The sequence below is a fragment of the Gadus chalcogrammus genome, chromosome 7 (genome assembly GCF_026213295.1).
Source record: "Gadus chalcogrammus isolate NIFS_2021 chromosome 7, NIFS_Gcha_1.0, whole genome shotgun sequence".
In the NCBI taxonomy this organism is placed as follows: Eukaryota; Metazoa; Chordata; class Actinopteri; order Gadiformes; family Gadidae; genus Gadus; species Gadus chalcogrammus.
In genome coordinates, this window is record NC_079418.1 from 3265319 (window position 1) to 3279856 (window position 14538).

General features: G+C 47.4%; 2 protein-coding genes across 3 annotated transcripts; both read right to left on the reverse strand.

The window, feature by feature from the left end:
- Positions 1-3322: 3322 nt before the first annotated feature.
- Positions 3323-6104, reverse strand: LOC130385153 (uncharacterized). The gene is made up of 2 exons (XM_056593499.1): positions 4614-6104; positions 3323-4413 (listed from the first exon to the last, which is right to left on the reverse strand). The coding sequence occupies exons 1-2, from the start codon at positions 4642-4644 to the stop codon at positions 3473-3475; spliced, it is 972 nt and encodes a 323-aa protein (XP_056449474.1). The 5' UTR covers positions 4645-6104; the 3' UTR covers positions 3323-3472.
- A 1034-nt stretch (positions 6105-7138) lies between these two features.
- Positions 7139-11790, reverse strand: LOC130385116 (uncharacterized). Of its 2 annotated transcripts, XM_056593434.1 has the most exons (3): positions 10071-11790; positions 8867-9560; positions 7139-8738 (listed from the first exon to the last, which is right to left on the reverse strand). In XM_056593434.1, the coding sequence occupies exons 1-3, from the start codon at positions 10629-10631 to the stop codon at positions 8413-8415; spliced, it is 1581 nt and encodes a 526-aa protein (XP_056449409.1). In that variant the 5' UTR covers positions 10632-11790; the 3' UTR covers positions 7139-8412. The 2 variants fall into 2 exon arrangements, with proteins under 2 accessions (XP_056449409.1, XP_056449410.1); XM_056593435.1 differs by having other exon boundaries at positions 7145-8738; positions 8867-11790.
- Between the last annotated feature and the right edge of the window lie 2748 nt (positions 11791-14538).

The following is a 14538-nucleotide window of genomic DNA, read 5'->3' on the forward strand; positions in this document are numbered from 1 at the left end:
CCACGTGGAACCGGAGCCCCGCCTACCCTCCCGGGACCGCTCGCGCTCTCTCTCCCTCTTCTCCTCCCTCTCCATCCCCTTTTCCCCTCCCGCCCGCCGCCCCCCTCTTGTCCCCCCTCCCTTCATCTCTCCCTTCTCCGTCCAGGTCCCTCCCTTCCCTTCCTCCTCCTCCTCCTCTTCCTCCTCCTCGCGCCTTCCGGCACGACACCCGGATATGGGTTTGCCCAGGCCTACGCGACCACGCCCCTTCGGACCTCCCCGGCGCCTTCCGGCACGACACCCGGACATGGGTTTGCCCAGGCCGACGCCCCTGGTGACGCTGTCCCCACAGCCACGCCCTCCCTCGTCGTCCCCGCCCGGGCCTGCCTGGCCTTCGACCCCCCGCCCGACGACGTCCCCCTCCTCCTCGCCACCCCGGACACACCTACCAGGAGGCCGACTCGTCACGCCAACACCACCAGTAAGCACGCCGATTGGTCCCTGCAGGCAAGAGAAATACACCTCATTCTGGGCGACTCGAACCTGTCCCGCTTCCCTCCACACCTGAGGCCGGGCCTCCAGGTCGAGAGCTTCCCCGGGGCCACCTTCGCGCACGCTGCTTCCGTCCTGGGTAAAACCGCGGTCTCCCCTCACGTCCTCAAGGTCGTCCTGGCCTTCGGACTCAACGACAGGTCGCACAAGACCGAACCTACCACCGTGCGTAACCTGCAGCGTGCAATCAAAATGGCCCGCGCGGCCTTCCCTCGTGCCAGCGTCCTCGTACCCGAGGTTAACTTCTCGCGCTCCCTCCCGCACAGGGAGCAAGATAACCTACGGCGTCTCAACGAATATATCGCTTCGCGTTGCGCGTCCGTCCCCGCCCTGTCCAGGAACTCATTTGTTACTGAGCGGGACGGAATACATTGGACGCGCAACACGGCCGCTCTTGTTTTGGACCACTGGACGAACGCGTTAAACTAATTGCTCCCGCGCCCGTCGATACGCACGATGGGAGCAAATCGGTCATCAACTTGTCCAAGTCCTTTGTGTTGACCGCCGCCCAGTTCTCCGTCCTCGACAGGGGTCTCACCTTCGTCCCCTCTAAGGGCACCGACTCCCGTGATGCTCTTCACCAGGTCCGCTCCGACCTACAAGCGTATCACAGGAGGGTGAGACTCGCGGTCCATTTTGAGAACCACCCGCCCTCCGTCCCGCCCCCTTTTATGCCCAAATCTGATTGGGTTCCGCCCGAAAATAACATCCCCTTCGAGCTAGCCCTTATGATCGACTCGGACCTCGCTTTCTTCCGGGAGTCGTTCAAGATCCGCGCGCCACGTGACAACCTCGACCCGGAGGAGACCGAGGCCCCTTGTCGAACTGCGCAACAACCGCGACATCGTTATAAAACCCGCGGATAAGGGCAGCGCCGTAGTGCTCCTGGACAGGGAGCAATATCTGTGGGAGGGCTACAGGCAACTCAACGACGCGCGCTATTACGCTAAACTAGATCGCCCCGTGTACGTGGACACCGTGCCGATCGTCGCGCAGATCGTAGATTCCCTCCTGCGTCGTAAGTTTATCACGTATAAACAACGGGATTACCTCGTCGGCGAATCAGAGCCCAGACCGCGGCTGTTCTATATGCTCCCCAAAATTCATAAGGACCCCGCGGCCTGGAGCAGGCCCTTTGAGGTCCCGCCCGGTCGCCCGATCGTTTCCGACTGCAGTCGTGAGACCTATCACACGGCCGAGTACATCGATAGTTACCTCTATCCTCTCTCGCCACGCGAGCTACGTGAAGGACACATATGACTTTGTACAAAAGGTCAAAGGTCTTCGGGTGCCGGCTCAGTCTCTCCTATTTACGATGGACGTCGACAGCCTTTACACAAATATCGACATAGCCGGCGGCATGCACGCCGTTCAGGACGTCTTCCAGCTTCACCCGGATGCCACGCGACCTGACGCCGAACTCCTGCGCCTGCTCGAGATCAACCTCACTAAAAATGATTTCGTTTTTAACGGGGAGTTCTTCCTACAGATAAAAGGCACGGCCATGGGGAAAAAGTTTGCGCCGTCCTACGCAAACATTTTCATGGCCCAGTGGGAGGCCTCGGCGCTCGCGTCCTGCCGTAAACGACCCCTGTGCTACTTACGTTACCTGGACGACGTCTGGGGCGACTGGCCCCACTCGCGTTCAGAGTTCGATGATTTCCTCGCCGTCCTCAACGCACACGATCCCTCGATCACGTTGAAGTCCTGTACGAGCGTGTCGTCGGTCGACTTTCTTGACACCACCACATTTAATGGCCCCGACTTTGCGACCACGCTCACGCTGGACGTCAAGGTTTTCTTTAAACCAACGGACACGCACGCCCTGCTGCACGCGTCAATCTTTCATCCGAAGCACACCTTTGCGGGGCTCCTCAAATCCCAACTGCTTCGCTTCTCGCGCATATGCTCCAGTCGGACTTCATGGCGGCCGTCAAGACCCTCTTCACCGCGTTGGCACCGAGAGGCTACTCGCGGTCCGCTCGCCGCGCCGCCCTCAAGACATATAAGGTCACCAGACCGCCCGTCGTCGGCCCCCGTCTGCCGCTCATCACTACTCACTCGACGTCATCCGCGTTCCTGGCGTGCCGTGTCAGAGAACATTTTAAGTGGTTCCAAGATGTCACCGCGTTGTTGCCCAGACACGGGATCATCGCGGCGTACAGAAAAAACCGCAATCTCAGGGACCTGCTCGTTAGGGCCAAAATGCCACCTCGGACCGAGCGCGGGTCCAACAGACGCTCAGAGTTTTACCTCTACCGCCCCTGGGCTCGGAACCCACACACCGGCGCCGTGTTCGCCACCCAGAGGCACTCCGGCCCCGCCACGTCCAACTGCGTGTACCTTATCCGCTGCCTCACCTGCGGTGTGCAGTACGTGGGTGAGACCGGTAACACCCTCTTGACGCGCTTCACGCAGCACAGATACAATGTCCGGCGCGGCAAAGAAACTCACCTCCCTCTGGTAGAACACTTTGTGCTCCATGGGTGGGCTGCCCTGTCGGCCACTGTGCTCCAATCAAATCCTGGCTGGTCACTTGCCAGGCGGCGCAGGGCCGAGAGGATCTGGATATACAGACTCGGCACCTTGCACCCTGTTGGCTTGAATGTGGGAGTGGGGAGGGGATCCCGCAGGGTCATTTGATGATGGCGCGTGCACCCGACATCGCCGCCTTCGGCGGCAACGTCTTTAATTGTGATCCTAACACTTTTTGCATTTTAAAAAAAACAATAAGACAGATGTCAATAAAGATTTTGAATACCTCCACATAATAGGTATTTAATATCTCCATCATTGCTAATGTTTGAACATACACTTTGAACATATAACCAATAAGAAAACACGCACAAAAATAATGGTTTCAAGAAAGTTGACAATAAGACACTTATATTAAAAAAGATTTAAAAAAACAATTATTTACAAATTTTACATACATCACTAATCAAATGGGTACATTCCTCCACTCCATCAGTTTGGACTTCATCCAATTCCATAATTCCAGGTAATTTAGCTTTCCCAATAGGTTTTTTTGGAAATTTGGGAAAGCTGTAAACTGTCTGCCTGGGTGATGTTGAAAAAGGTGAGTCTCTCTGAAAACTTCGACCAGGGTTAAAATGTCCTCCTGTTCTCGGGCTACATGATGCATGCCAGTCGGCCTTGTCCGCTCCAGTTCCGAGTCCGTTTTGTCCATTAGCTCCTTGAGGGTGCCAATGGACTGACTGATCCTGGCTGCTGACCGTTCAGACAGGTTTGATCCCAAGCCTCTCATGAAGGATTTCAGAAAATTGTTAAGGTGCTCCAGATGGAGGTCGAGAGGAATATTTTTCCCCTTTCCCCCTCGACCATTCCAAAACCGGTTCCATATGACACTGTGTGCCATGCGTGGGGACAGAGTGAGATTTACCTGCAGTGTAAGAAGAAAGGTGCTGTAGGCGTAATGGCTGTGTCCATATGCTTTATAAAAAAGCAGGGCAACTTTATACAGTCTCATTATCCTATCACCATCACCTTCTCTTACACCGTCCTGCATGTTAAGCAGGAAGAATCCAAAGCCAAGTCTAGCTTCAGTGTGTTTTTTTTTATGGTCTTCGTTTGCTGGACTTGTATGTTGTGGAGTAGGGTCCAATGGAGCAACAAGATTGTGTATCTTGTACTCATGGGTTACCCTTGCCTTGCTGTATATGTACATATTGCCACACCCGTCCGCACGACACTGAAACTGCTGCGGCTGTGTCGAAGCCTGCCTCTGGCTCGCAGCTTCTGTAATGCCCGTCATCATTACGAAGGTGTCCACAACCTGTCCCACCTTCTCATGCAGCCAGTCTCTCCTCAGTTGTGGCAATCCCTCGCTGACATCCACTGGGACAAACCCATCTGGAATTTCTGTAAGCACACAGAATAAAATGTTTAACTTCTCACCACCATCACCACAGTAGTGTAAATGCATATTTTAAGTAAAATAATATTGGTACTAACTTTTATCAAAGTGAATTACAATTTGAACAATTAACTATAACAGTAGTAACATATACATGTTTTTTTTGTGATAAATGCTAGTTCTCAACTATGAATGTGTGCTTTACCTGTGACATCCTGCAACCCAAAGTGTTCCATTGCAGCAGCCAGGAAGAGTGCAGTTGTGTCCTTACGCACAAATTCCTTGTACGCATTATAAGCTGCATGGGGACCTTGTTTCGCATTGCTGCACCTATGTAACAGAAATATGTAGTTTAGCAAATGGCTGTCATAGATTGCTTAGTGTTATTCTGTCCATCTCTCAGACATTTACATTTATTAATTTAGTGGACGCCTTCATCCAGTCATTTATTAGGTCAATTATATAACAAGGGTAATGATATAGGGCATTGAACCCACAACAGTTTTGCTGAACAGGTCCTTAACCTCTACACTTCCACTAATTTGCTCACACATTTCAAATGTCTTTATTTGTGTCCGCATTTATAAAATACATTGCAAGGGCACAAATATTTTCAGTTGCTTTTGATGCCCTACATCCTCGAAACAACATGTTGCAGTACTTGAGTCAAACATGCACATAATAGACAATACATACACATGACCTTATTCTGCACACAGTCTGTTAACAGACAGAAAATCTATGGGTACAGAAAACACCTCCTCCTCCAAATAGCTCGGCTGCCTATAATGGAGGAGATTGAGCAATATGTTGCAAGCTGCTTGGCTTTACATTTGGACAACCTCATAATTCTCAAGCCTCTGACCACCAGCCTGTGGACATGACCTAGGCTGCCGAAAATAAAAACGATAAGCTGGCATTTATAGCCTAAATGTATGATAGCTTGCACCCAGGGCCGGATTAACACTTTCTGAGGCCCGGGGCTAATTACCCGGGTGAGGCCCTTCATATCATGATGTTCTGACGCATGACCTCACACAAACCCACTGACACATCAGCGTACACAGTAGGCCTACCAATCTATGACAGACTATTTAAAGTGAACTGGTAATATGATTTCAATTCAATTAAATTCATTTCAATTCAAGGGTAGCTTTATTATAATTGCAGTAGTGTTGACAAAGCTGACAGAATGAGGATGGGGAAACAAAATGTATCTGAATTGGCCTACTTGAAAATGTAGGAAAAAAGAAAGTATGAAATTGGTGATTTGGTGACTGGCAAATCATTACAGAAAAAGTAATAGGCCCTACAATGCATTTGCTATCAAGTACAGCAAGTTAGGCCCAGCCAACTGTTTTTTGAAAGTTACTTAATTTATAGAAATGCATCCTGTTTTTGTAAACTCATCAAAAACTATAAAACAATGTAGGGCCTATTGTAGGCTATTAAACAAAGGTCAATGAAGGCCCCGGCTATGGCTCAAACGGTTTGGGCATTGAATGGTTAATTTACTCCGGGAGTAACGCCCTGGTACATGTCCGGTTACGCACAACAAACCCCAAGCAAGAAGACAGGCAGGAATGTGCGATGCAACATATTTGGGGTGAACTGTTTGAAATGTGCACACAAACAAGCTAAAACTATTTTACACATTAATGGGGCTGGGTCATATAGAGGAGGCCGCGGCGGCAAACATGACTCACCAAGGGACTTCAGAAGGCCCGTCTTCTGCTCTTCTTCCGTGCGAAATCATTAATGAGTTCCTCAAAGTCCATTTGGGCCAGCATGTCGTGCTCAATTGACATTAAAGTCAGATTGTTAAGTTTCTCCTCCAACATTGTCGTTCTCAGCCTGTTCTTGATAATTCAAAATTACCCACTGCTTCTTCTCCATCACTTGTTTCCTCAGATTGTAGCACTATTGCTAGCAGACTGGCTAGTTGGGCTGGTTAGTTGGCTAGCGGTGGTTGGATGCTCTCCGTCACTGACAGTTGTATCTTTGTTGGTGGTAGCTGCTACAGCGGGCTGATTACTCCTCCACATGTTGGTTAATTTGGGTGTTTTCTGTAATAATTCTTTCGCTCTTTCCTTTTTTATTTCATCTAATTTTCGTTTTTTTGCTCCGCTCTCGTGTTTCCTTTGGCCCGGCATTTTCGCTCGTTTTTTTTTGTTTTTTTTATGGATATTTGTCATTTGACCTTCAGCGACCGGAGGCCCCCCTAGCGGCGAGGCCTGGGGCTACAGCCCGGTCAGCCCATTCGTTAGACACGGCCCTGCTTGCACCAATGGTTGGTATTTCACCTGTTTAGTAAGGAAAGCTTCCTCTAAACTTGAGTCAAAAGTGCAACCAACTTCCCATAGGAAAACCTCTCGGTTATTCTCATCAATCACAATGACATCCGGTTTATTTGCTGTTATACCTTTAAATACATGGGGGTCATTGCATTCGCACCACACACACACACACACACACACACACACACACACACACACACACACACACACACACACACACACACACACACACACACACACACACACACACACACACACACACACACACACACACACACACAGTGAAAACCATACCATGCATTACCATGCATAAGTTGAAATACTACCTCGGAGAACAGCAGGGCTGCGTTCATGATAGCAGGACTGTATTCCCCATCCCATAACAACCCAATTCATGAACTATCCAGTTAATTCATGTTAACTGGATTTTTGTGAAACAACTGTGGAAAGCATGGTCAACAAAATGTTATTATAATCATTGTAATTAACAACAGCTTTGTTTAGAATGCAAATAAAAGCTTAAAAACTAATAATTGTACAGTATGTAATCATGGTGTTGCAGATAGCAGACGTTGTACCTCAACCTCGTCATGTTGGCAAGAAGTGTGCCATGGTCTTTTGAGGATGCACCATCATAGAAAATCCGATGATAGATCTTTATCAACATCGAAGACTTGTGATTAGCAAAGGATTAACACAACTTTACACACAAGCACTTGAAGTTATCTAAAAAAAAAAATCTAAAGTAGTGGTGTGATTTTGTTACTAATCAACATTTTTCTATAGTTTCTTACTCACTTCAAAGAGGTTTCTGATGGCATGCCAGTCCTCAAACCGACCTTCCAGTCGGTCTTCCTTTGTAGCACCATCTGAGAAGGCCCACTGTATGTTTCTGCAGTTCCCCTCAGTCAGCCGGTCACCTCCTACTTAAACACTTGACAACCCGTCCGGTCCCTTGGGCACATACCTAAATGGATAACACACAAATGGTGGAATTATACATTTTATTAAAGCCCTTCTTCTGCCGAAGACTGACAGTGGAGCCTGATTATATACTTACTCTTTCTGAAGGTGGCGAAGTGTGTCCACCAAATCAGACGTTTTGTTTTCATTTTTGAAGAGTAGTCCCAGAGGGTACTTTGAGAATAAAGAAAAAAGATGACATTGCAGTAATGTTTGAGTTCAAAGTATGTGTATTTAGTTTTGTTTTTTTTGCAGATTTAACTCATAACTTACATCTGTGGAGCGCATAGCCATGTCATCTGTATACTGATGTGGTATGTGGTGAACCACTAATGGCTTGAATGGTTTAAAAACAGCCAGGTACTGCGTAAGGATACGGCTCCCAAGAACAATAAACTCACGCCGCATGTAATCCTGGGTTTCTAGTCCGGGGAGTGAGTTGCCACGGTAGTATTGACGGATGTCATGGTCTGGTTTGGCATTGTCAAGGTGATATGTTTGGATCAATTCAATTCAATTTTATTTGTATAGCCCTTAATCACCATTACAGTCTCAAAGGGCTTAACAGGCCAAATATTTGTGACACCCCCCTTTACCCATGCCCCCACACGGGCAAGAAAAAACTCCCTTGAATCAGCAAGGAAGAAATCTTGAGAAGAAACGCAGTGTAGGGGATCCCTTCTTCCAGGGATGGTCAGGAGTGCAATGGGTGCCACAATTGGCATACAGGTAAATACATGTACATCATATTAAAATGGTGATGGGGTTCTGGCCGGTTATCCATGAGGAGAGTCCAGGCATCCAGTCCAGCACCCGCAGCACGCTACAACTGACAGAACAGATCCTATCTTTGACTGCAATATGGTGAATCCAGTGTATGGATTTGTTGTTGTGGTGGCTGGACTGATGATGTACACGCATGAAAAAGTCCAAATTGTCAAATATAATAGAATATGTTGGTGGAGGAGTGGGGTGTGTGATTGGAAAAGTGGAGGAGCTCAAGCCCAGCTCTGCTGCTTCAGAGTTACTTAAACTGCTGAAAGGCAGTACGCTTTGAGCCATTTCATCTCCTGGAAAAGAAAAAAAGTAAAGACAATGAATTGATTATTATTTATCAAAAGATAGACACAATATTCAAGATGACACAGCATGTGATGTGTAAGTTGTGTTTCTATATTTCAGTAATTTGTCACCTCACCTGACATGAGAAGCTCATCCATGTGTTCACCAACTGGGTTTAGTGGCCCCTTCGGATCACTTGTTCTTTGGTCTTCGCTGGTGTCCACTCTCTGACCAACAAAGTTCCCTTCCGCTTCAGAGTTCAGAAAATCTTCATTCTGTACCTTTAACATTTTTAGAGAGCCCCCACATAGGAGCGCCAACTCCTTCTGCTTCTCTATAGAATTGTGGTGAGTAGTTGTTATTGCCATTTTGTTCAGCCTTTCAAACACAGCTTTTTTTGCCCCGCCATAATGCAAAATACTACCTAGGTAGTATGCAAAGGCTGACAGGCGTGGTTGTCTCCCTCTCAAGGCAATGGAAGCTGCTGCACAAGTTGCAGCTTGAGAGTGGTTGCTGACAGTTGTTAGAACTGAGAAGAGGAATGGTGAAAAACCTTTAAGGTCTGTCTCTAAGCTTGTAAATGAAAAGGCTTTCAGATCATCTGGAGATGACTTCCACAGGATGAAACCGTTGGTCGGATTAGAAATGCGTTTGCATTCGTTGGTTATTAGCTCCAGGATGTGCACCTTGATTTCCTCAGCTAGGTGTTTATGTTTCAACATTAACTTTGCAGCTGTTGTCCATTTCTTCTTATTAATGCTGTTCACTATTGAGGCTTCTTCTGGACAACATACCTTGGCAACAGTCTGTGAAGGGTAATGGGTGACAACCTGAAATATAAGATAATGTATCAGTGTGGATAATTACAGTATAGCCTATTAAGTATAATGTGCATTGGCAATAAATAGGAATATACAGACTGTTAAATATGGTGACCCCAGATGCAATTGCAGAGCAAGGTCAGTGGAATACTGCCCAACCCCCACAGAGGTGCAGAGCACAGAAGTGGGGGTTGGGACACACTTTTGACCACTATACAATTATATCCATTACAAAATGAAGTTCTCACATCTTGATAAAGTGAAAGAGACCACACACACATCATCGGGTGCAAGTTCATCCTGGTAACATTTGCTAATACTACACCTGGCCTGACTCAAATTCACACTACATTTTAATCATAGGTAAATTACACTGAAATGAGGAGTGTGGGATTGCATACGTGTTTATCACATTGGACAATAAACACGACTCACTTTACACACATGAAAAACTTGGCAATCGAGGTTATAGCCATAGTCATATCATAAGAAGTAGAAATGTATCAACAACAAGCTTACCTCTGTAAGGCTTTTTCGCGTTTTTGTAATGGTTGGTGTTAACGGATTGGGGCAGAACTTCTTCAGAGCCCTGGGCGTCTTGGAGGGAGTTGGCTCCCGGTCTCTTTTCTCTGGTGCCTCAGATGAACACGCTTCTTCAGCCTGGGCTCCTTCGTCGTCTGTCCACTTCTTAAACACGGACATGTCGCGTTCCAAACGTGTTATTAAGTTTGTACATGGCCGACACATGCGATACGATTTGTTTGATGTGTTTTGGAGTTGAAAGCCTAAACGGAGTACTTGTTCGTACGTGCATGTACTTTTACTTTTTGTCTCAAAAATGATGACCGTGTTGCCAATTTGTCCGTGTATCCTTAATTTTTTTTTGCAAAACCGGCATAAATCGTTTATGTCCATCTGGATGAATTTCTTCTTTTCTTGAGAATAGCTGTGCGTCGCACAACATACGTCACATACTACGTTGCTCTGATTGGTTTTAGGTCTATCCAATTGAGCAAAGAGGCATTTTCCTTCCTGGTTCCGCCCTATAATCACAGCCCAATGGTTCGGTCTCACACTCATATTCTGACTAGAATTATGAGTATGACATCGCCAGGCTAGAGAGTCATAGGATTAGTCAAGAAAATATCAGATTCTGCAAAGCAGGGCTATGGCCATATAGAACCTGGCAACAAAACCAGGCGAGGCACTATTAGGCGAGGAGCATTGATTGACAATTTGAATTGATTGGGGTAATTTGTTGTGTCTTGTCTAATCTTTCGGGAACTGTCGTCCCATTGGAGTAAGGAGGGGGAGAGGAGGAAAAATATTTAAATACTATACTTAAAAAAAAAAAAGAAGTAATCTTGTGAATAAACCACCATGTATTAATCTGTTTTCTCAATGTTATTTAATCTTTTCAATAAACATCTTCCAATCTTCAAAACAGGCAGAACTCACGAAGACACACTCATAACAATAGACCTCTGAAGAATAAGTCCCTGTTTCCTCGGTCAAAGGTCTATGGGAAATAATGGGGCCGGGTTTTTTGATCGTACATAAAATGTTTTTGATCGTACATAACAAAAATCCAAAAACCAAAAAGGTTTTCGGATTGTCGGTGCCGTTAAAGTAGTGAACGATCCTAAATGATACTTTTAATGGCACAGACAATCCAAAAACAACAAAATTGTATGCCTTCATACTTTTATAGGCTTTTATCTGCTGTACTGTATAGAACGATGTCTGAAGGACCAGATAGTTAGTGATGTCCACAGCCTCGATTGTCGGCAAATCCTTAGGTTCTACCGAAAACTCACTCTTCTTTATAAGATACGGATCACGGCAAACATATTTACTAATTAATTGTTTGTATCTTTGTCTAGAAACGGGCTCTAAATCCTTACAATACGGACTCTATGTAACGGTTTCCTCCATAGGCGTAATCGCCATTTTTACTTCCTGACCTCCATTTGAAATTACGCCCCTTTCGCACGTCATCATAATCACGTGACTGAAACCCACATATTGACAAAAGGTAGCATTTCATTTGAAGGGATATGTAGGCTAGGCCCAGAGATTTGGCCCTGCCCCTCAGAGATAACTTTGTTGAACTTGTGGTGGTAGCATATGACCCAGATAGCGGCAGATGTTATTTCACTGTGGAAAATCTTCCCGGGAGCCATTCATTCCAGCTCCAGAACGCTACGAAGGAGACCTGGGATCCTGTCGGTCCTTCCTCCTTCAGTGCTCCTTGGTTTTCGAACTACAGCCCCAGACCTACCCCATCGATAAATCACGGATTGCCTACCCGATTGGTTCCTTGTGAGGCGAGGCGCTCGCCTGGGCGGCAGCCGTGTGGGAACGTGGTTCCGCTGTGAGTTTTAACTATTCCGCCTTCACCGAGGAGATGCGGAAGGTTTTTCGATCACCCGGTCCGGGGAAAGGAGGCCTCTCAGCGTCTTCGCCAGGGATCCCGCAGCGTCGCCTCCTTCGCGGTTGAGTTCCGCACCCTCGCGGCTGAGAGCGGCTGGAACGAGGAAGGCCTGCAGGTTTTTTTTCTAAGTGCGCTTTCCGATGACATCAAGGACCAGCTGACTTCTCGGGAGGAATCCGCAGATCTGGATGAGTTGATCGCTCTCTCCATTCGGTTTGACAATCGTTTGCACGAACGCCGCAGAGAGAGAGGTTCACGCCCAGTCTCCACGTACACGTCGAGCCATCTGCAACACCTCGGCCCTCTCCTTCGTCTTTCGCTCCACTCCGCCGCGAGCGGGGACTCTCTCCCGAGCCCATGCAAATCGGACACACGCATCTCTCCCCGATGAGAGGGAACGCCGTATGCGCTCCGGTTCCTGTCTTTACTGTGGTCAGGCTGCCCCTCGCTTTCGGGAGAAGAACGGGCTTGCCAGTAACCCGAGGGATCCTGGCGAGCCGCTCCCGTAACCCCTCGGTCTCCCGTCCCCTCCTGGAAGCTGTCCTCCTGTGGCAGTTTTATTGATCGGGAGTTCGTTCATCGATTAAAGATCGACACGGTTCCGCTTGAACTCCCAAGCGCTAGACGGGAGGACACTCACGCGGGTGGAGCACTATACCGTTCCTGTAAACCTACTCGTTTCAGGGAACCACCACGAGTCCATCTCTCTTCTGGTGATTAACAGCCCCTTCTCCCCGGTCGTTTTGGGTTACCCCTGGTTTAAGACCCACAACCCTCAGATCAATTGGGGAACAGGTTGTGTAATGTCCTGGAGTACACACTGCCTGTCCCAGTGTTTGCGGTCCGCCCAGTCACCTCATTAGTTCCGCCTTCGTTCCCCTCCACGGAGCCGTGGTCTTCACCAAGCTTGATCTGCGCAACGCATACCACTTGGTCCGCATCCGGGAGGGAGATGAGTGGAAGACCGCTTTCAACACACCTTTGGGCCACTTCGAGTACCTTGTTATGCCCTTCGGACTCACCAACGCCCCGCTGTCTTCCAGTCCCTGGTCAACGATGTCCTCCGGGACATGTTGAACCGCTCCGTGTTTGTTTACATCGACGACATCCTTATCTTTTTCGAGATCCGTGGAGGAGCACCGGGTTCACGTCCGGAAGGTTCTACAGCGATTGCTGGAGAATCGACTTTATGTCAAGGCGGAGAAGTGCGACTTCCACGTGCCATCCGTCTCCTTCCTGGGCTACATAATCGGTCAGGGCCAGATAAGAATGCACTTGGGTCCCCACGTTCTGTTCCATAACAGTATTATGGTGGGATTTATTGGTTGAATTGCAAACATTAGATCAATGTTTAATCAATGTTGTAAAACAGATAAGGCGGGACGCACGAGGAATGGCGGGTACTGCTAGGTGAGACCATTAAGATGAGGGGTTTCATTATATTTTTGATTAAACACAATGCTGTGGACAATGGATAGTGATGTTTGTTTTTTTAACATGTATCTTAGGTTATGTGTGTAACCTGTAAGAGAACAAATAAAAACAAGTAACAAAAAACATATCTCGCCACTTGATTGGAACAGTTTCTAGCTGCTACCGTTACTGTTACAGAACTCCAGCGCCATTTTGAGTGACTGCTTTCCTCATACCCACTCCCGCTCGTGGTAAGTTTTAACTGAATTATGTTTAAAAAAACATGCTGTTTGTTTGGGCACACTGACGTTAAATGGAAACGTTAACTCAATAAGGGAATGACCATGACTCAAAAAGGGAATGACCATGATTGGTTTACGTGAATAGAGCTAGTTATCAGTTAACGCTAGCTACAATTTAAACAGTTGCTGTAGTGACAACAAGTCAACGATATTGTTGCAAAAGTGCGAGCAGAGATGATGGTAAAGTTCACAGAAAACGTAACGTGTTCAATGCGTCCATAAACAACAGCAACCGTTCAAATGGTACCTAGGGTTAACTACTAACTGCTGTTCTGCTTATCTCTCCCACTCTGCTTCCGGCTCACACACGGACCGGCCCCCCCTTCCACTCACGTAACTTTTTTAAATCCCCTACGGCGGAAACCGAGGAGCTTGTATGCAAGCAGAAGACAAATGGCTCCATAGTTTGGAAATGTTTTGGGTACAAGGTGTCTGACGAATGACAGAATCAGGTTTTTTGTAGAGAGTGCTTCAAATCTGTCGAAACTAAAGGGTTGAGTACGACCAACCTCTTCCATCACTTGCAGCAGCACCACGTGCTCAAAAATTCGTGCAGCGACCCAAAATCTTAAGCTGTCTCGACATTAATTATTGTTTATTCAGATAAAAGGAAAAAAAAGCAAAGAAAAAAGCAATTGTCCCAAAATGATTACGGACTCTCGGACACCCGCCGGAGTGTCCGGCGTGTGTCCGCTAGTAACTACTAGCCAGACATTAATGAGGCATTGGGCAAAGGGGCAGTAGCCCCAGGCCCTTGCCATTAGGGGCCTCCGGAGCGGTAATTTAAATGCTTGTTTATGTGCTTTTAACCCTTATTGAGTGGTAATGTTTAAGTTTG

What these genes read in the sequence shown, in the direction of transcription:
- LOC130385153 (XM_056593499.1), bottom strand. Translation starts at nt 4,644, where the DNA reads ATGGAACACTTTGGGTTGCAGGATGTCACAG. An exon ending in TGGGTTGCAGGATGTCACAG is followed by an intron (nt 4,414 to 4,613) that starts GTAAAGCACACA and finishes GTGTGCTTACAG; the next exon opens with AAATTCCAGATGGGTTTGTC.
- LOC130385116 (XM_056593434.1), bottom strand. Translation starts at nt 10,631, where the DNA reads ATGAGTGTGAGACCGAACCATTGGGCTGTGATTATAGGGCGGAACCAG. An exon ending in CGCGAAAAAGCCTTACAGAG is followed by an intron (nt 9,561 to 10,070) that starts GTAAGCTTGTTG and finishes CTTATATTTCAG; the next exon opens with GTTGTCACCCATTACCCTTC. An exon ending in GGATGAGCTTCTCATGTCAG is followed by an intron (nt 8,739 to 8,866) that starts GTGAGGTGACAA and finishes TTTCTTTTCCAG; the next exon opens with GAGATGAAATGGCTCAAAGC.